General features: G+C 34.8%; 1 protein-coding gene across 3 annotated transcripts in view; it reads right to left on the bottom strand.

The window, feature by feature from the left end:
- Positions 1 to 994: 994 nt before the first annotated feature.
- Positions 995 to 23662, bottom strand: part of LOC150109768 (integrin beta-PS-like) — a 392096-nt gene continuing 369428 nt past the window's right edge. For all 3 annotated transcript variants that reach the window (XM_090396604.1, XM_090396612.1, XM_090396593.1), the window contains 2 exons: positions 20800 to 20969; positions 995 to 2909 (listed from right to left, as the gene is read on the bottom strand). In XM_090396604.1, the coding sequence (XP_090252730.1) occupies positions 2838 to 2909; positions 20800 to 20969 (242 nt within the window). In that variant the 3' untranslated portion in view covers positions 995 to 2837. The remainder of the gene's footprint in view (positions 2910 to 20799; positions 20970 to 23662) is intronic.

Consider the following 23662-nt stretch of genomic DNA (forward strand, 5'->3'; position numbering starts at 1 on the left):
CCTGTAATCTATCAATTGAAATCTATCTTCGGTATACTGTGTGAGATCTAATGTGTAAATATAGCCAGATCTAAAGTTCGACTGTTCTGGGATAAAAAATTTCTCAAAGCAAAAGCTAAGTATGTTGATGATTATCCTTTCACACATTATATAGAGATTATAGAGTAAAAATATAAACATAGTTTTTTGTATCTATTAATGGTTTGCCTGGTTTTAAAGAGGCCAAGATTCTGGCTTGTTCTAGATTGCTGGCAATGAAAGTGTTTCAAGACAGTTGTTAAATAATCAAAATCCAGTTGCAAATTATAGTAGCAGCAATAATAGCATGATAAGTATCTTTATATTGCATGTGGGCAATATAAAATTCTATATACAAGGAAGCACATGAGATAGCAAGCAGCCCAATGACAAAATGACAATAACAATTGAGGAATGTTAGTGAACGTGGATTTTTTCCAAAGAAATTTATTTAATGAATGCTGTTTATTTTGTTGTCAATAGTGGAGGTAGACACAACAGTTCTCTCCATCTGCTTATCTATTTTTCCTTTATAATGGATTATAAAATTCAAAGGGACTCATGATATTAGGAAGTAATTTTTGTTCAAGAATTGTGAAGATAAATGCCATGATAAAGTGACCATTAGTTCAAAATTTTAAACTAATGATCACTAATGTAAATCCTTATTTTAGTTTCTAACAGTTTCAAGAAATGCTTAGTCATTTTGTTACTTTTTTGTTTTTTTAATGTAGGTGAACTAGGGTAATCCACTATGAAAAATAAACAACTGTGATGGTATATCTCAAAATGAGGTTTCATCAAGTTTTTTTTTTTTTTTTAATTTACTGAATTGATTTTGGTAGGGTCCTGATTAATAATCCTACAGCCATTATGATCACATACGAATGTCAATTTTCTATTAAAATTGATAATATTTAGAACAGGTGATATCATGTAATTTCAAATAATTCATATTCAACTGATGACAAAGAATGGTTTCCAGACTTTTATATTTATATTTTGAGAGATGCAAAATCTTTTTTGGATAATGAATGATTGATCCAAAAATAAGGGACTTGCTGGTATTTTAATATATCCTAACATGCCTTTGACTGATATAAATTTCTGATATCATTCTCATATAAACTTATATGAATCAGCATTATGACACTGTTTAACAAAAATAACATAACTCCACAAACTGCCAAGATTTATATATATATATATAATGACTGGAACAATTTCTATCAGATGTAGTAACACAGAAGAAAGCCATGATACTTTTTTTTTCTAATTGCCTTTTACATGAATATAACCTTTCTCATGCAGATAGCAAAATACAAACTGAAAATTTAGAAAGTGCTAAAAGACAAACTACAGATAAGTCATTCTCAAAGAAAAATCATTATTATGCTTATTAAATGTCAGCAACAATTCTTTAATCTTATTCTAGAAGTTTTGCTTTGATGCATTTGAACACTTTTATTCATGAAACAAGTGGTTGAATTAAGGAAGGGTTATAATGTGTAACAAACAGATGAACAGTGTTATTTGAATGGCCTGAATAAGTAACATGTTGACAATATTTAATTAAGATGGATTTAATTACAGATATTGCAATTTACATATCACGGATCATTGTCAGTACTTTAAAACAGCTAAAAATAAAAAAAAAAAATTAACAGTGAAAATGGAATTGTTGTGGAAAGAGAATCAAAATATCTGTAATTAATCCATCTTAATTAAACATTTTCAACTGTGTCTACATGTTACTTATTTTACTTATTCAGAATGAATAATGCATAGTTATCTCTTAAAAAACGTATTCATTTGAAATGGTTGAATCAAGGCTCTTCTGTATGTTGTTTTCTGAATTACGGGCCGCATCTAACAAGGACAACAGAGACTAATGCATTAAAAATAGCTTGCATTCAAACTCTCTCCAAAGAACACTAAAACAAGATCTATTTTCTAAACCTTTCATGTCCTGTTTACAAGTGCATCGCATTTACATTTATAAAGAACAACACTAAATACCATTTATACAAAATATCTCAACAAGCATTTCAAAATAATATAATTTTACATTTGCACAATATAGCAATACCTGACTAGTTATAAAGCACATTTGATAGAATTTTTCATCACATATAAAAATGCAAAATTTACTACCTGATCTATTTTGATATTTTTAGAGTAATGGAAACAAAAGTTTCCAGCTAACATAAATATCTATTTACAAAAGTTTATTTACAGAAATTCACCAAAATGCACTGCCATCAGATAACAAATGCAACTTGCAATAAAAATTCTATTTGAATAGAAAACATTAGAATAAATCCTCTCTTTCTCCATTCATGGAAAATATATTTTGATTTTACTCCAAGTTGGATAATTACATTATAAAGTGTGACCCATAAGTCAAGGATTTTTTTTTTTTTTTTTATTAATTATGAAAAACCCTGTCACATAAATCCCTTCCCTGCTTCACAAAGATAGGTTCATTCTTAGGAATGTTCCATGACTTATGAGTCACCCTATATATTACTTTGCACCCCCCCCCCGGACCTTTTTATAAACAGAAGGTATAAAAAAATCTCTGTTGAAAGGTAACAAATTTATCAGGAAAATAGGCTCTTTTTACTATATAGAATTATAATTTTCTTAACTCTCTTAACTTTGATTTCTAACAAAATTAAGTACAGTGAATATGGTGAGCACCACAATTAAAAATGGAATGTTGATTGGTAGTGCAATACACCTCTTCCTTCACAGGGGGATAGATTACTGATAACACTCTGACTAGAAGCCTACATGGTAACATTTAAAGATGTAGATTAACTCGCTTGAGTACTATACATGGGATTTTCAAACTTTGAAACAGCATGCTTGAACAATGGATTTGTATTCTGTAAATAACAAAAACTGGAATTTAGGTATTTCAACCATAATTTGGAAACTCACGTATACATAAATAAAATATGAAATTCATTAATTTTTAAATGAGAGGGATAGGATAAAAATACATACTTAAATTTAATTTTCTAAAAAACAAAATATAAGGTAAATAAAGAAAAATCATATCTGTTAAAGTTGCAAGCATAAAAAGTGCTTGGATAGCAAGGCGATTTTCAAATGGTAATATATTAGAGAGGATGTGTGTAAATACTTAACGAATATTATCATCAATTTCTTGATATTATCCACGAGAGATGTACAAGATACTGACATTACTACATGATTAAGTTCTGTCAACAATTTTTTTCAAATTATTCTATTACTTATCAGCACTCCAGAATTATAAGATTTCATATTTCTATTTTTAGGGCACCTCTAACTGTACCAATTCACCAGATTTTAGTTATCCTCTGGATCCTTGCATCAAATACCCATTCTGCTAACCTTTCCTCTCCCATTTTGTTTAAGTGACCCTGAGTGTACCCATGTCTGACATCAGATGGTTTAACCACAAACAAGCCTTGATATCCTGATTATCATACTCAACTATGCACCCGCCATCACAGCAGCTTCTTTCTACACACACTTGAATGCTAACAATATCAAGATCCTTCATTTTCAATATGATTCTACCATTGATTCCATCTCTTCATTCCTCTAATTTTTCTCGAAACTTTCATATCTGTGGAATCCCTAGTCTTTGATCAACTTTCTTGCCTCTAACTCAGAGCCATATTATAATTATTATTACATAACACCTTCAGGGAGTCCAAAGACTCATCGAGGGAGGGCACCTACTCTAAAACACTCCATCTTCACCACTCCAAACTGCAACTTACCTTCATCTACTGCCGACCATCACCACTGGTATTTTCACAGACAATCACAAACATCCATGCCCATGGCAGGATTCGAACCTGCAGCCTTTTGGCTGGAGAGCAGATACACTAACCACTCGGCCATCCAGGCTGGCTGGTTATATGTCATAACTGGTTTGACCACTATATTGTATTCAGCTAATTTGGTGTGTGTGTGTGTGTGTGTGTATTCTCTATATATACCATTTTTGCTTATTCTTTTGTTTATTTCCATAGCTTATTTGCCAGATCTGAAATATTTTACTTGTTCTATAGTTTCTCCTCTATAGAACTGCAGTTGAAATTTTCCCTGTTCTTGACAAATTTGTTACAGCTTTTTATTAAATTTACTTAAAGACTCTAGGAAACTCACACAGGAGGATTTTTTTCAGGAGTTAAAACATCTTCAGAATACAGAAAAGTCTGATATCTCTGATTCTAATATCAGGTTTAATGCTACTTTCTTCATTATGTGATCCATGTAGATGATGAAGAGTAAAGATAGAGGTGCATCCTTGGCTAATGCCTGATTAGACAAGATTTTACATCAAACTATCTTCTCCTTCAGTTTTAAAACTAACTGCCGATGCTGACTTACAACTTAATTAGAAACTACGTATTGCAATGTTAACTTCCATTTACTCCATATAGCATGCATCATTCTGAACAACCTTTGTCTTGGCACTATGTCATAATACTTTTTCCAGCTGTACAAAACTTATTCAGATCTACAAAGTACAGATTCTTGTTATATTCCCATGATTTCTAAACTATCTGTTATGAAGAGAAACTTGGATGACAACTTCTGCTTAGCTTGAACAACCCAGGTTGTTCTTCTCCAAGTTTCTCTTCAACAATTTTTTTAGCCTCTTCTCAACTGTGTTTGCATAAATCTTACTTGGACACTAAGTAGAGAAATTCATCTGTAATTCTCAGTTGTATTTCCCTTTTTATAGATTGGACTATGAGTTCTACTCTAATCATCTGACATTCAACCTTCTAACAAGGCTTTTGAATTATGTAGCTAAGTCAAAACTTTTATGTTTGAACAAGTCTAGTCAAATATCTATTCCAGATAGCTTTTTTTCGAAGTACCAATATGTCTTCCTGATTGCATTCTTGAATATGTTTCGTAGATATGAATATGACAAAGTGCTGCTCAGAAGAAAGCTACAGTTATATAGGGTAAGTGGAACATTATGCAGTGCTGTATATAGCGTATATCTAAGCAATAAGTCAGCAACTAGAATTAGAAGGAAGTTCAAGATAATCTGAGGTAAAATCAAGTGTAAGAACAAGGGTGCCCACTATCTATACGTTATTCATCACCTGTATGGATCTAGATATTTCCAAAGTCAACTTTATGCATCACCTGTATATATATATCATTATGAAGAAATTTGGCATTAAACCTGATATCAGAATCAGATATACCAAACTTGACAGTTTGCTTTTTGCAAATTATGAAGTACTCCTAAACAAATCCAGTGCAAGTCTCCAGAATTCTTTAGCTATAATAAAATTGTTATGAAAATCAGCAATAAAAAAAAAGACAAGATTATGAAAATGCAGGATAAACTGCTTCTCCTGAATGGAGAACCTATAGAAAAGTAAAATGCTTTAACTATTTAGGTACAATTTTTAGTAAAGAAGGCAAATTAAATATGTAAAAAGACAACAGAATAAGAAAAGGTGGTGTGATGGGAAGCCAGATGAATAAATTTGAATGGAATAGGGGATTTGCTTTAGTCAAGATATTTCCAAAGTCAATTTATACTTGATCCCAGGGGCGGTTCATGCATAAGCACTGCGGAACTGCAGCACCCCAATTATTCTCGATATATAAATATATTTATTAATTAATTTATATTTGTTTGTAATATTTAATTTTTATCATCAACAATCCTATACAATTCTCTTATTTTGTATAAAAAATAATAAAATCCATCTTGTAACACTTAGGAGGGCGAAGGATGCTAGCAGCAGTGTGTTTACCACAGTGTCATATTGCTACGTTTGCAAGCATATGCAATTCATAGTGAGATGTGAGCTACTAGCGTAATGCGGCACTGTCTGTCGCACAGTTCCACTGTTGTTTATATGCAGTTTGCACCAGTAGTAGAGTGTTCATAGTGCTTATTGTGTTTACTCTGTCTCTTTAAATATTTGGACATAAAGACATAACATTTATCATAGTTTTTATTTTAGAATATTATTGGGGTTATTCACAATTATGACCTCAGAATTTTTAAGTAATTTTGAATTACTAAACTGTATAATTTTATCGATAATAAACAATATTTTTTCATGTTTAATTTTTTTTTTATTTTTACCATAATTTTGATATTTTATCCAAACACGTATACACTATACTTAAAGTGTGTATGTATATTTCAAAAGTTGCAGCACCCCCACGATTTCAAGCCACGAGCCGCCACTGCTTGATTCTTTGTTAATTTTCAACATGGCAGGATTATTATGTCTGGTGATTCTAAATTAATAAGGTCGAAGCACCTTGTGGCAACTTGCATAGGTAAAATTGATAGGCTCTGTATTACTTAAACCTTGGGCATTTCAGGGTCTGCCTACTCACTGATGAGACCTCAAATAAAGGTTGAAACCAGTCTGGGTAGTGACCCCCACCTATAAATCATACATCTCCTAGGAGATGTGTTTTACATTTATGGGAAATACTAAGAAAAGTGATCAGAACTTAATCCATCTTTACCACGAGTTGCCTTGTTGCACTACCACCATAAGTCTTGAACCACGTTCAGGCGCAAACTAGACTTACTTGTCTGTTTGCTTACTTGGGGAAAAAGGATTAAAACCAAGATTATAAAATTACTTGGTATCTTTAACATGGCAGGATTATGTTCACTGGGACAATTTGTTCATACTTTAAAATAATGTTATGGCTGAGTTGGATAAAGGGAATGAATTTATATGATATTGGACTTTGCTAAGTCATTTGATAGGATACAGAACTGAAGTATAAACTATTCACTTGGATAACTGGGTGGCTGAATGACATCAGAAAGCTATATGGGTACTTGAATCTGCCAGATCTTGGCTGACCAGTAGTGTATTCTGGTGATTAGTCCTTGGTTCATTGTTGTTCAATCTACACATTGCTGATTATGCAAATGATAATGGCTGTTAGCTGTGTTAGTACGTGCTTATGTACTCTGACACAATAAGATTTCCAATGATATTATATCGTATCGGTTGGATTATAACCTCACCTGAGGTCTCACATTGGTGAGTATGGGCACAGCAAATACGAGGTACCTGAGCTACAATACATCTTACTTTTGACAATATACATCTGGTATATTGTCAAATTGTATCTGCAGACTAGCCTTCTTTCCTCTATTTTCTCCTCCTCTTCAGTGCTATTTGAGAGCCGGGTGGGAGGGGAGGAGATGATTATTTCATTTTAAACTGTAGTTTCTAATGTAAAATACTTTCTTATATAACCGTGGACTAACCATGATTATATAATCATACATATAACACAATCAAAATTAATTTATTGTAGAGATATTTTATCATATGTATCATAAAACATCATCATTATGAACAAAAACCAATAGTAAGGAATAAGAATAAAAGAACCAATACAGCACTTGCATTACATTAGAATCCCTCTATAATTTCATTGGTTAAAAACTATTGGGATGAAAAGAAAATTAAATAATTTAAATTTAAAAATTAAACTTAAGAATACAAATTTATTTAATGCAGTTGAGGTAAACCATTTCCCAAACTTCAGGATTGGTAAGGCAGTCATTACAAGGTTAAGTCAATGAAGTAGAGCCCAGCACTTTCTCTGAATAAATGTTCACATTTCTACATGGAACTATATAATAGGTGTTTCTCCATTGGATCCCATGGCTAATATTTTTAATTCTGTGTTGCACTATACCCGATTTTTGAAGTTATTGGATGTGGTCTTGATGTTCAGAAATGTTTATTAACTGATATTCCTGTTTGTCCATAGTAAGATTAGTTGCATTAACATGGTACTTGATGTATATACCAGGTAATATCATTATAGAAAAAAGAAGGAAAATTAATTTAGACACTTATCTCCTGTTTATAGAGTATGAAAAAAACAAAAAAGCATTTGAAAAAGTAAAAAGACATATATTGCTTGAAAATACCTAATATTTTATTACAGACAATACTGAATATAAATATAATGAAAGTAATGAGACAAATCCTGAAGCACATCTCAACTCAACATCACCAGAGTTCAAGATTGGTACTATCAACATAAGAAGCCTAAATGGCAAAGAAATGGAGCTGGCTGAGGAATTGGATAAGTACCATATCAACATAATAGGGACGACTAAAACAAAAAAGAAAAAACTGGCAAGATCTTTCTAAGCAATAAATACAAAATGTTATATTCAGGCAATAACAATCATGGAAAAGAAAGAGTAGTAGCTAGTGTAGGATAATCTTCTTGAATGGAAGGTAATATCAAGTAGAGTGATGTGGGCAAATATTAGAATGGGAAACTGGACAGTGAGACTTATTTGTGAATATGATCTCAAAGAGGGTTCTACAAAGGTAGAAGTGTAAGAATTTTTTTAAACTTTAGAGAAAGCAACTGACACAATGAAAAAGGAAAAGTTGGTCGTTGTTGGAGATCTAAATAGCAGAGGAGGAAATGATTGTCAGACAGACATACAAAAATATTTTGGGAAAATTTGGAGAAAAGAACAAAGCTAATACCTGTAGGATTTCTGCTAAGGACATGGACTGGTTATTACTAACACAATGTTCCAACATAAAAATGTGCACAAATTCACATGGAGAGAAAAAGCAAGGAATAAGAAAGTCTCATTGACTATGTAATTGTCGATAGTGATGTTTTCTCCCTGGTGCAGAACACCAGAGTGTACAGAGGATTTGAAATTGGAAGTGATCATCATTTATTCTTGAGCAGAATAAAATTGAATTTCATATTGAAAAGAAGAACATGTAAGAAAGTTTTAAAGTGAATAAAAGTTGAGCAGCTCTTAGATGTGAGCTGTAGACTAAAATACAAAAACATTATTGAAGGAAAAATGAAAGAGTTTGAGAACAGGAACCAAACCTTGAAGATACAGTTCAAGCCCTGAAGAATACATTGATGATTCAGTCAGAGACATTCTGAGGTTGTCTGCAAGGATAGAAAAATCAGAACTCCATGGTGGACACAGGAAGTTAAAGAGGTAGAGAAGGAAAAGAAGAAAACATATCAAAAGTTCCTGATGAATAAGTCAGCTTGTGCTCTTAGAGAATACAGAGACAAATGTAAGAAAGCTAAACATTGGGTAAACTAGCTAAGCAAAAGTCATGCGAAGACTTTGGTAAGAACATAGAAAATAAATATCAGGAAGGCGACAAGATATTCTGGAAGCTACTGAAAAACCTCAGAAATTAAGGAAAGAGTCCTGTAAAAGGAATTAGAGTTGATAAAGGTGACATGAAAACTGGAGAAAAGATATCCTTGATGCATGGAGTAATTACTATGAAAATTGTTAAATGAAACAATCAGTGACAGCACAGTGGTAAAAAAACACTCAATAGGCATGCAATTAGGAATACATATCCATACTTGAAGTATAAAAAGCCATCAAAAGTCTGAAATGTGGAAAGGCAGCGGAGTAGATGATATTCGACCAGAAATACTCAAGTATGGAGTTATAAAAATCTTACAATGGCTGAACTGCATAGTTCCAAAGGTGTGGACAGAGGGATGAAATTCAGATAAGTGGAGTAGAGTTCTCATAGTGCCCATATATAAAAATGTCAGGATCAGATTTTCACTATGACAAATAGTTGGGAAATCATGGAATATAACAAAGATCCGTGTTTAAGTTTTGTAGATCTGGAAAAGGCATATGACAAGGTGCGAAGAGAAAAGCTATTCAAACCCATTGACACCATATGGTTATATGGTGTCAATGGGCCATAATATCAAGTAATACTTAGTCTTTATTTGAGTTGTGAGTAGTTAGAATTGAAGGAAGTACAGGAAGATGATTTGATGTTAAATCTGGTGTCAGACAAGGATGTACATTATCCCTTCTGTTATTATCTATATGGATAACATTATAAAGGAAAGTGGTATTAAACCTGATATCAAAATTGGAGATGTTAATCTCGGCTCTTTATTTATGCAGATGATGATATACTTTTAAATAAATCTGGTACAAGTCTGTAAGATTCCTCGATTAAATTGAATAACTGTTGTAATAGATTTGGTATGAAGGTCAGCAATAACAAGCCAAAGGCAATGAAAATAGGCAAAAGCATTAAAAACATCAACTGCATTCTGAATGGAGAATCTATAGAATGAGTAAAACATTTCAGCTACCTAGGCACAATTTTTAATGAAGATGGTAAATTAAATATGGAAATAGACAACAGAATCAATAAAGCTGGTATACTAGGAAATCAACTGAATAAACTGATATGGAACAAGAGAGAAATTAGTCAAAACACTAAAATAGCTGTGTACAAGACAGTGTTCAAACCAATTTTAAACTTATGGATCCAAGAGCTGGGTTAGAAATAAAACACTTGACTAAAGACTAGAGACTGCAGATATATGAGTCCTGAGAAAGATTAGAGGCACGAACAGATGACATCAATGGCAATATCATATTAAAACAAGGATATTAGGAAAGAACTTGACATTGTCATCATCCAAGAATGCATTAGCAGAGCTAATTTCAGGTGGTATGGTCACTTAAACAGAATGGGTGAGGAAAGATTAGCAAAACAAGTGTTCTCTGCCATGTTGGTAGGAAAACGACCCAGAGGAAGACCAAGATATAGGTGGATTGATACAGTAAAAATTGCCATAGAAGACAGAAATATAAGATCTGTTAATGTTGGAGTATTGACATGTAACAGATTGATCTGGAGGAAAATTGTAAGTTTTCATGTAGTACTATCATATCCTGTATACACCTTGAGGGTAACTGTAAGGAATTTGATGGTATTAATGAAATACTAATACAGAGAAATACTTTAAATAACCCGAATATACAAATATACAGGAAAGAGATGTGTTTATTTATATAAAGATAAATGACCTTCACTCTCACTTTACCAAGTTCTGTCTAATTGCCACCTCTCCTATTCTGACAAAGTGAATGTTATGTGGAGAAAAGATTACCAGAATGCCAATCTTACATCATTGACAAGAAAGCTGAAAATTCAAGTCTAGCACAACATGGAATCAACACCGACTGCAGAATTTCTGGTTTAAAACATACTTACTCCATTCTTGCCACTTGAAGTTTCAATATTGATTTAAAGAGTCCTAAAACTCTTTTACATTGTCCTAATCTGAATAACTTATCCTTATCAAAATTGTAGGAAAGTAAGATTCTCTTCTTTCATCAACAGTTTTTTAAATTACTAAATCTCTTCCACATTGTGTTGTTTCTTATGCCATCTCACAAGCTCAATGTTTTAAATAACCCATCGTTAATACACTAACATTCTACCTTGTATTTGTTAGCCTTATAGCCATTGACAATGACCTGTTATAATCAGGATGAAATATTTGGAAATAAATAATATTCGTGTAATGTTTTCCTGAAATGTGTAATAGCAACTGGAGTAGATGATATTCAACAGAAATCTCAAATATGGAGTTATGAAAGTTTTAAAGTGGATGCATTGTATAGTTCGGAAGACGCTATCAGAAGGTTGAATTCCAGATAATCGGAGCAGGACTTTTATAACATGCATCAATAAAAAGGGAAATGAAAGAATGTGAGAATTATAAAGGAATTTCTTTGCTGAGTGTTCCTGGTAATTCTAGTTTTGAGGGAAACTTGTGATCCGTTTAGTATGATATTATAAATTAAGTTTTTGTATGATAATATAAATTACATAATTATTTATGCAATTTATTTTACACTTTTATGATTAACCTTTTCTTCAGTGAAAGCATAACTGCCACTTCTGGCAAAGCATTGCTAGCCTGGTTGGCTGAGTGGTTAGTATATATGCTCTCCAGCCAAAAGGCTGTGGGTTCTAATGAATGTTTGTGATTGTCTATGAAAATGCTAGTGGTGTTGGTGGGCAGCAGATGGTGGTGGTGTAGTTGAGTGGATTGAGTGGTGGAGACAGAGAGTTGTAGAGTAGGTGCCCTCCCTTGATGAGTCTTTGGATTCCCTGGAAGTGTCATGTAATAATAATAATAAAGGTATTAGTGATTTAACATCATGCAGCTCATACTATTTTGAATAAATCAATTATTTGCATCCTACCTTGTAAAAAACTGTTGTTTAAGCCACTGACAATAGTTTGTTCATTTCAAACTGAAATATCTGACAGTATATTTAATAAATAATTTTCTTCTTCTTCTGCAGCTTCTCCCACTTAAGTGGGGTCACTGTTGATGATGAGTCTCCTCCACATCCTCCTGTCTTGGGCTGTCACCACATCCAAGTTCTTCATCCTCAAGTTCTCTTCTACCAGCTCCCTCCATCTCTTCTTTGGCTGCCCACGCTTCCTCCTTCCTTGCACATCCATCTGCATGACCCTTCTTCCCACATATTCGTCCTCCCTCCTCATCACATGACCAAACCATCTCAACCTTGCCTCCTATATCTTTGCTCCTAAGTTCGTAACTTTCACTGTTCCCCTCACATAATCATTTCTCAGAAGATCCTTTCTGGTCACATCGCACATCCACCTAAGAATTCTCATCTCTGCTACTTCCATCCTGCTGATGTTATTTTTCCTCAGGGCCACAGTTTCTATAGCATACATCATAGCTGGCCTCACTACTGTCCTATAGATTTTGCCTTTCAGATTGATCGGCATCCTCTTATCGCATACAGCCATCTCCCTCCAGTTCCTCCATCCTGCATCCCACTTCCTTCTCAGCTCCTCCATCTTCTTCCAGTGTTGAACCTAAGTATCTAAAGTCCCTCACCTTCCTGATGACATTTCCTTCCAGCTCCAGATCTGTCTCCTGGCCGCCGCCCACTGTGCAACACATATACCCTGTCTTACTTCTGCTCAGTCTCGTACCTCTCTCTCTTCCGGTACTTTTCTCCATCTTTCCAGTTTAGTTCACGCTTCTTCTCTTGAATCTGCACACAGCAAGATGTCATCTGCATACAACATTGTTCAAGGCGCATCCTCTCTCACTACCTCCATCACAATATTAAACAGAAACGGACTTAATGCTGACCCTTGATGCAAGCCAACTGTTACTTGAAAACTTTCTGTCTGTCCCAGACAGGTCCGAACACTTGTCTTCACATTTCTGTACATCTCCCGCACCAACCTGACATATTTCTCCGAAACCTTCTTCTCCCTGTCTGAGGGAGAAGAAGGTTTCGGAGAAATATGGCACTCTATCGTATGCTTTCCACAGATCGATAAATGCCAGATGTAGCTCCCGTTGTTTCTCTCAAAACTTTTCCATCATCTGCCGTAACCCAAAGATAGCATCTGTTGTTGATCTACCAGGCATGAAGCCAAATTGTTCCTTTGCAATCTCCACCTCTTTCCTCAATTTTCCATCAAGAACCCTTTCTAGGATTTAAATCCTCTGTAATTTTTACAGTCTTGTGCATCCCATTTACCCTTGTAGATGGGGACAAGAGTACTCTCCCTCCATTCCTCGGGTATATTTTTATATTTTCCTGTTCGCAAACTTTCATGAACAGGTCCCACAGCAGGTCAATTCCATGCCTCCACTGGAATCCTGTCGGGGCCCACCGATTTTCCATTCCTCATCCTCTTCATGGTCTCTGTCACTTCCACTCTACTGATGTTCTGCACCATCCCCTCAGAAGGCTGCCCATCTTCTCTGTGAGTCCTTGCATTTTCCTCATTCAAAAGTCCCTCAAAGTATAATCTCCATCTGTTTCTTATGTCCACATCCCTCCATAATACTCTTCCTTCAGCGTCTTTGATCTGCCTCACATGTAAGATGTCCTTTGCTGCTTTATTTCTACATTTAGCTAGTTGGTAAATTTTTCTCTGTCCTTCCTTTGTTTCTAATTGATCATACAGATCTTGATATGCCATGGCCTTCGCCTGTGCCACAACTCTCTTGGCTTCTTGCTTTCTCTCTCTGTCTTCTTCCACTCTTGACTCATCCCACTTCTACTTTGCCTTCCTCTTAGCTGTCAACTGCCACTTGTACATTATTATTCCACCACCAACCCTCCTTCTGCTCTCTAATCTTTCCAGATGTCTCACCAAGCACCTCGATTGCACAGCTCAGGATTACTTTTGAATTATGTTTCCTCCAATCTTGTACACTTTCCAGTCCATCCGAAATCCTTTCTAACACCCTCTCCCTAAAACGATTCCTCATATTTTCTTCTTTTAAGTGAAACCACTTAATTGTCTTCATCCCATGGCTTCCAGAGGTTCTTATCTTCGATCTTATTTTAAAGTCTGCGCACAGCAGTCGGTGTTGCTGTGCCACTTGATCTGTTGGAATTACTTTACAATTTGTCACAATCTTAAGATGTTTTCTTCTAGTCAAAATGTAGTCAAATTGGCCACGGAGTGGTAATGATGAACCAAGAAGGAAAGAGGGTTGTGGACTTTGCAGTAGCGTTTGATCTGGCAATTGTGAACTCATTTTTCCACAAGAGGGAAGAACATTTGATAACATTTAGGAGTGGTAAAAAGTTATCAAATGTTCTTCCCTCTTGTGGAAAAATGAGTTCACAATTGCCAGATCAAACGCTACTGCAAAGTCCACAACCCTCTTTCCTTCTTGGTTCATCATTCCCACTCCGTGGCCACCATGCACCCTTTCACAGTCTCTATTCTGTCTCCCTATGTGTCCGTTCAAGTCTACTCCGACAATCACTATCTTGTTTTCTTTCAGTTACCTCATTTCTTCATCTAACACATTCGAGAACTCATCCTTCTCCTCTGCTGTACAGCCAACTTGTGGAGCATATACACATAATACAACCACCCGCTCTTCTCCAAGACCCAATTTCATTTGCATGATCCTGTCGTTCCTTCTACCCACTTCCAGTACTTTGTCCTTCATTCTGCCACACACCACAATTCCAACACCATTTCTTCCCTCGTTATTCGCTCCAGAGTAGAACAATTTATATCCATCTCCCAGTTCCTTTGCCTTTCCCCCATTCCACCTTGTCTCCTGCACACATAAAATGTCCAACTTCCTCTTCATGTCTGCCACCTCTCTTCCCCTTCCAGTCATGCTTCCAACATTCAGTGTTCCCACTCGCAACATCCTCTCCACCTGCAGGGCTCACTTCTTTAACCACACCCGCCCTTGATGCGGTAGCGCTCATCCACTTCTCACAGCTGTAGGGCGATGTGGCTGCGCGTCACTTAAGGGGTACGCCCTAGCCCTTATATCATTTTCTCTTTGACTCGTATCATAGCCAGAGCTGGCAGTGAAGTTTTACGACCGGATGCCCTTCCTGACATCAACTCTCGCAATTTATCCGGGCTTGGGACTGGCACCTATTGAGGCTAACTTGCCTCCTTCGGTGGCTACATAAGACGAAATGACTTAGCAAGATAGGAAAGATTCACCCCTAGCCCTCGAATACTCTAATAGCATCAGGGGGAACGAGCAAGGAGAGAAGAAAGAAGGGGAGGGACCAGTCTACAGAATAATATAACAGATGTGTATATATATATTTAATAAATAATACTTTTCCTTAAAACACGTAGAAAGGCTTATGTGTTCATCGTACATGTTGTTTAGTTTTGAAGGTATATATCAGAACACAGAATTATAAGTAAATAATTATTTATTGATTTATTGCTGATATTTCGCTAGTGTTATAACCAGCGAAATATCAGAGCACATTTTGTATTCTTCAGAGCACAAAAACACAGTTTGTGACAGTACGCGAGACTACAACAACATGGTGCAACAAAGGGACTAGTTTAACAAAATTGTAGCAACAACGCAAAGACTAAAGTCCTAATTAGGTTCCCTGTATCTAAAAAAAAAAAATAAATAAATAAATAATAATAATAATAAAACACAGAGAGAAAGCAGGTACTAGTTATGTCTTAAGATGACTGTCTCCCAAATCTTAGGCAAATTTATACGGCTGTATTTGTTGAGATTCGGAGTATGTTTCAAGGCTTCTGTTGCTTCGAAGAACAATCTCTCTAACTTGTAAAAGCTTCTGTGCAGCACTTTTGTTTTCATCCAGATGATTAAACAAAGCGGGCCATGACTGCATGTAAGAATTTGGTTAACAGAGATTAGATTTCATTATAGTTTAAGTATTGTGTATCATTCTGAGAGAGCCATCCTGGGTAAGAGACCCATCTATCCTCGGCATTGGCTGGCACAGTTATAATATAAATTTGTCAATGCTTATCAGGTGGACTGTCTCAGATGATGTGTTAATGGTCACGTCCCACACAAGAACAAAGCCCTAGATACTAAATAACCTACATGTGGTTAAACTATAGAGAGGCCAATAGGACTGCATACTAAAAGGGGGAGATTTAAATAAAGAACAGAATAAATATAGGATGTTTTAGAAGGGAAGGATATACAAGAATAAGAGATAAGATTAAATAAGAAAGAAAGAAATAATAAGCATACAATAGTAATATATAACAGTATATAGGAATGAGGAAATCAGTCAGCAGAACTGTCACACAATATAGACCAGCTATTCACAATGCTTAAATAACTTGCTCTATAAAATCTAGGCAATTACTGGCTGTTACAATCTATATCTTTGGCTAACATTCTTCTCAATATATATACTAGCTAATTCTCAGCCTCAATTATTTCTCATAGCGACTTATACGATTATTTTAACAAAACTATGTTCAGCAGACATACAATTCTTAATCACTACCTCAGTATTGTACTAATGCTGAGGTAGTGATTAAGAATTGTATGTCTGCTGAACATAGTTTTGTTAAAATAATCGTATAAGTCACTATGAGAAATAATTGAGGCTGAGAATTAGCTAGTATATATATATTGAGAAGAATGTTAGCCAAAGATATAGATTGTAACAGCCAGTAATTGCCTAGATTTTATAGAGCAAGTTATTTAAGCATTGTGAATAGCTGGTCTATATTGTAAGGTTATGAATTGAGCATAAAATAGGCTTAAAACTATCGCCTGATCTTTGGGAAATGCACTGTCTCACAAAAATAACGGAACCTGTGTGCTTAAATTAGAGAAACTGCTATGACTGACTATTTAAGGAATTATTTTAGAACGTGAACTATTCTATAAGTGACTTATCTCTTATAGAATCACTTACCACCCTGAATTAAAATAAAATTAATTCAGGGTGGCACAATCAAAAAACAATATAAATTTTTCCTGAGTTACTTAGCATGGGAGACAGTAAACTGCAACTGTGAGTTGCCTATTCTAGAGGCCTTCTTACTAACAGTGCTAACACTTGTAGAATGTATAAAGGAAGTGTAAGCGGGGACTAAATTGATCAGATTAGATTAGAGTAAGATAAAGAGTACTTAACATAAAGTTAGAAGATAAAGTAGACATAGGAAAAATAATGACAAAAAGAGTAAAAAGATAATACAAAAGATGCAACAGCAGATAGATATTAACATAAAATAAATAATTATCATAAAAAAATTTTACACCCAGTCATACAACATCTTATATATTTATTTGTAAATAAGCAGTTAGAAATAAAGGAAGCGAAGATGGTTTGATATAAAATCAAGTGTAAGACAAGAGGGCATACCATCTATTCAATCATCTATATGAATCACATTATAAAATAAAGTGACAATAAATATGATATCAAACTGTAGATGTTAATCTCACCTTTTTTCTTGATGAAGATTATGTAATACTCTTAAAAAAATAAAGTAGTACAAGTCTACAGGATTGCTGAATGACAAATTTAGCATGAAAATCAGTAATAACAAAGACAAGACTGAAAATATGCAGGAAAATTGGAAACAATAACTGCATTCCAAATGGTAAACTTATGGAACAAGTAAATATTACAGCAATTTAGGCACAATACTGAAAACTTTCCACAGCACTGCTAAACCGCCAAAAACTCACATTTGAATTTAGGCAGAACTTTTCTGAAGTTGGCAAAGTAAATATGGAAATAGATAATAGTTACAAAGTTGCTATGGTGGGAAGTCAACTGGAAAAGGCATATGACAAGGTGCTCACAGATAACTGTTCAAACCACTACACTTATATGGGGTAAATGGAACATTATCACAAAGCAATTCATAAAGTCAGCAATAAAAACTGAAAGAAATATAGCAAGATGGTTTGATGTAAAATCAGGGATAAGACAAGGTTGCATATTATTTCCACTCTAATTCATCATCTGTGGAACACATATGAAAGAAAGTGGCATTAAACCCGATATTAGAATTGTAGATATCAAACTAAGCTTTTTGCAGATGATATTATACTCCTAAATACATCCAGTGCAAGTCTCCAGGATTCTCTAACTAAACTGAATAACAGCTGTAGCATATTTGGCATAAAAATCAGCAAAAATGGCAGGAACAAACACAGAAACCTTTAATGGGAATTCTCAATGAAGAACCTATAGAACAAGTACAATATTTCAGCTATTTAGGCAAAATTTTTAGTGAAGATGGCAAATTAAATTTGGAACAACAGAATAAGCAAGAACTGGTATGGTTGGGAGCCAGGTGAATAAATTTCTAGGAAATAAAAGAGAAATTAGCTAAAACATTAAACTAGTATCTTGTATGATACTAACCATTTTAAGTTATTATTATTATCAACACCCAACCTCTATGGAGTCCGAGACTCATTGTGGGAGGTACTCACTATTACAAACAATGTTCATCCAACCTCGTCTTAAACTGATTCAATGTGTCCACATCCACAACACACTCAGGCAATGCATTCCACCCACCAACCACCCTCCATGCAAAGAACCTGCTTCTCACTCCTTTGCTCACACCCTCCTTATACAGTTTCCAACAACGGCCTCTTGTTCTACTTTCCTCTCCAATTCTATGAAAAATCTCTTCCATATCTACCTGATAACAACCCCTGACCAGTTTATATGTCTCAATCATATCCTCCTCTTCCTCCTATTCACAAAGCTCTGCAACTTACATTCCCTCAATCTGTCTTTGGAATGTACTCCACATTCCAAAGACCACTGACTACTTTTGTGAATATTCTCTGTACCCTTTCCAACATATCCTCGTCACCATGAAAACCCGGCGACCAAATCTGTGACAATAATCCATATGAGGCCTGATCGAGGCCTTATACAATGGAATCATAACTTCTCTATTTCTGCATCATTGCCATTGTTCGGTGTGATGTCTTCACAACTTGTGCAATGTGGCCCCTGAATTTCAGATCCTTGTCCACCATCACAACTAGATCTCTCATCTTCTCTACTTCTGTTAAAGTTTCCCCACCAAGTGTATACTTGACATCCCGTCGGTGCTTACTAAATCTCAAACCTTACACCTGGCAACATTGAACTGACAGTTCCACTTACCTGCCAATTCATGCAATCTATTCAAGTCCTCTATTTAAGTTATGGATTGGAGCTGGGTTAGAAATAAACCCTTGATGAAAATTAGAGACCACAGATATGAGAGTTCTCAGAAAAATTAAGGGGAGTGCACAGGTGGCAACAATGGCAGAATCATATTAAAAATGAAGATATTAGAAAGGACTTGACATTAATAACAATGCAAACTTAATCGTGGAGCAGTTGATTCTGTTAGTTAAGAGGGGGAAGCAAAAAAAGCCAGGCTTGATTTAAACATCAGCAAAACAAAAGTGATATCTTCTGGCAATTTGGATGAATTTAAGATTGAGGGAGATAAAATAGACGTCGTTGAAACTTATGATTTACTGGGGTCCAGGATAAGAAATGATGGTCAATGTGAAAAGGAAATTAAAAGAATGGCTCTGGAGATAATAATAATAATAATAATAATAATAAAAAAAAAGCTATGTTAAACCTGACAAACATTATGAATGATAGAGATGTAAGGTTATGAAAGTTAGAATTTCAAATCAATGGTATTACCAGTAGTGATGCATGGATGTGAAAGCTGGGTTATTAAGAGGAAAGATAATTTAAATTTAAATTAATTAATTATTTAATTTAAATAATTTAAAAATTATTTATAGAATAGACCTGCACATACCTATGGTGACAAAAATATAAAGTTAAAAACATGTAAATCAATAATAAAATTAAAAACATGCCACATATCCCTAAAGACCTTTTGCATACACCAGAGGTATAATAGAACACTTTGGGAAATTCCAGTCTAGAGGTAAATATCTTTCAAAAACTTCACTGAAATATTATAATTATTACATTTATTTTTCCAGTAGCCCTCCATCTACTAAGAATATTTGGTTTTGGTTTAACTTCTCTGTCACAATGTCAACAATGTTAAGCGCTATCAGTACAAGCATAATTATTTACATTTTTCACTAATTCTAGGCCAAATATTTACGATATTTTACAACACAAAAATGCAGTTATATATATTAAAGATATTTATACCTAATTAACAGAATGTGCATTTTATTGAATAACTATTCAAGAAATGTGCATCACCACTCAGCTAATGGTGTCTGCCAAAAGACTTAAAGAGCAAACGTTATATTCCAAAGGCTGCTCGCTGAACAGGAATCTTAAATGATTCTTGGGATTCATTCAATATTTTTCTTAAGAAAATAAATTCTTTAAATTTCTTTACTCTTTTCATTTTAAAGTCAGGCTTTGAAATATAATTAATGTTAAATACTATTAAGTTTTGTATTTTGCGATTAACAGATGCTCCTGTGCATACCAAGTTTAGAAATAAAAGCTGAAATTGTATTTAAGCTAAAGCTTGATGAAATGACTATATAAAGACTTAAAAACTCGAAGAATGTTAATTAACTGAAGTTGGTCTTTCAAAATGAAGTAAGCAACTTATTGTCCTAAAGGTTTCTTATACTTACAGTATCTTGAAATTCTGTTCGTTTCAACTCTTCCACAAACTTCTGATAATCTCTTCTATCTTTCAAATATACACACAGTCTACCAATAAGCACCATAACCAACCCAATAAAAAATACTCCTGCAGTAACTCCAAGGGCAATCCAAAGTATCTGTTCCTTTTGCGGGCAATCTATAAAAATGTACAGCTTTATATTTTTACATACACTTATAACAAAATATCATGATCTAAATGTATATTTTATCTTCCAACCAATTCAATATTCCAAATCATCCAAATTGTAGTTTATAAAATTACAAATGTTCTTAAAGTTGTTCTCAATCATCTTGTACGCTGAGAGAATAAAGAGAAAAATGTAAGAAAGCAAAGCACTCTGTTAAACCAGCTAAACAAAAGTTAAGGGAGAATTAACTTTTGTTTGACCAGTGTGGGCTGATGAAAGAGCAATATAGTCTCTCTCAGCCAAGTCATCCCCCCAGTGGTACAGCCTATTTTCACAAATGGGGTGAGTACTGCAGACTTAAATGCATATCTTCCCTAGTTGTGAAGCAATGCCAACTGCATCTCTAGGTGATAGATGTTGTTCATTGCCCAGTGAAACACCACACTGTTTTTTTGGAAGTGTGAAGTGGCTACTACCATGTTTCATTCTTAGAGTAGGGGAATCCCCAGCTACTGTTCCCAGCTTCCTCCCCACATGTAGTAGTGCAGGTGCAATTATTATTATTATTCAACTAGGGAGAGAAATTAGTCAAAACACTAAATTAGCTGTATACAAGACAGTATTCAAACCAATTCTCACTTATGGATCTGAGAGCTGGGTTAGAAAAAAAAACACTTGACCATGGACTAGAAACTGCAGATATGAGAGTCCTGAGAAAGATTAGGTGAGTGAACAGATGGCATCAATGGTAATATCATATTAAAAAAGAGGATATTAGGAAAGTACTTGACATTGTTAGCATCCAGGAATGTGTTAGCAGAGCTAATCTCAGGTGGTATAGTCACTTAAACAGAATGGGAGAGGAAAGATTAGCAAAACAAGTGTTCTCTGCCAGGTTGGCAAGAAAAAGACCAAGATATATGTGGATCGATACAGTAAAAAGTGTCATAGACATTATCAGATAAGATCTGATAATGTTCGAGTCTTGACAGATAACATTGATTTGGAAGAAAATTGTAGACAGGAAGTTAGTAATGATGTGTTTTATGCAGTACTATCATATCCTGCACATCCCATACATTGGAGCAGTCTCTGCTCCATTGGAGAAACAGAAATAAAACAGCTTTCTGCAGGCTGACTACCAGAAGTTCATGGGAGGACTGAATCTGATGTCAACACATCTGCTGGAAGCTTCCCAATCAGCTGGTGAATAATACTGCTGCCACTTATTCTGCCAGGTCGTGCCTGGAGGGAGATTGAATTACTGGTATGTAGGAAGCACTACCCAAGACCACACCTGAGGGCAGAGTCCAGGCACTCCCAGGTGTGAGTTATGTATATAAGTTCCTCACCCTAGCTGCATGCCCCCTGCTCTTTATGTTACTTGAATCAGCAACTCTAATATGAAAGACAATCACACAAATACTAGTGTGTTTTAATATCGGATATAAAAAAAATACCAAATAAAAAAAATGAAAAACAGAAAACAACTTAAAAATACAAAAAATGGAAAAATAATAAAAATATCCTCCCCTCCAAATAACACCAAAATTTCTTCCAATAAAAAATACTTCATCTACTTCACTAACAGTTGAGACATCAATATAAATATCAAAACCTTCCTTTTCCTAACAGAATCCCAACTGGCATCCTCTAGGACCACAATCCATCTGAATTGTCTCAACTATTTCTTGTATGATGCATTTTGCAAAAAAGAAACACACTTTTGTAAAATCTGATATCCTTTGCCAAAGGCTATCTAACCTGGAATCCATGCTTTTCAAATCTGCTCTGGCTCAGGATTTCCTTAGCTGACATTATAGCCTTCATTTGCTGCCTTTACTGCTCCCCTGACAACCATGCAGTCCCATTTGACTTCTTTTTTTTTTTTTTTTTTATTACCTCACACACAAAAGGCAGAAAATCCTATAGTAAACATATGCCATGTGAGGGCAAGATCAGGAATAAAGTAATCTGTTGATATTCTCCATAAATTGTTGATTGTAGTCCTTTGGAAATGCTTCATGAGGGAGACTGTTCCACAGAATTGATGTGGAAGGAATGAAGATTGACTAAGAGTAGCAGGTTCAGTGAATATGCAGTTCAACTGTAAAAGGATGCAGAGCAGCTGTAGTACAAGTTCCTGTAGATCTACCAGAAATGTGAGCATAATGGATGCTAATTATGCTAACAATGGCCATGGAATTATCTGTAGAAAAGACACAATACAGAAACTGATTTTGTATGGGATAGTGGCTGAAGAGTCTGTAAGAGAAGTATCATTTATCAACAAGACTAAGTTTTTCTGAACAGAATCAAGAATTTTTAGGGAGGCTCTTAGGTGGCACTACCTCATACATGAGAGCAGTATTTCGATGTTGGTCAGATTTGGGATTTGTATAGAGTAAGTAACTGTTTGGCAGTGAAGTACCATGTTGACTGGAAAAGGATGCCAAATTTTTTGAAGCTGCTGAATGCCTCAGAAGTGATAAGATTGTGCCAGGAAAGGTTTACAGTAAGAGTCAATCTAGAGGAGCGATTTCATCTTGGCTGTTGAGCTCAGCATTATCAAAGGTAAATGGAGAACATCTAAGGTCTTTTTTTTTTTATGGGAAACAAAACTGCATTTTGGAAGCATTGAAGATAGATTATAGGAAAACCTCATTTAATGTGATTAATTAATCCATCAGTTAATGAGCGC

The sequence above is a fragment of the Typopeltis vanoorti genome, chromosome 1, assembly GCF_054136105.1.
Source record: "Typopeltis vanoorti isolate ZY-2024b chromosome 1, IOZ_Tvanoo_1.0, whole genome shotgun sequence".
In the NCBI taxonomy this organism is placed as follows: Eukaryota; Metazoa; Arthropoda; class Arachnida; order Uropygi; family Thelyphonidae; genus Typopeltis; species Typopeltis vanoorti.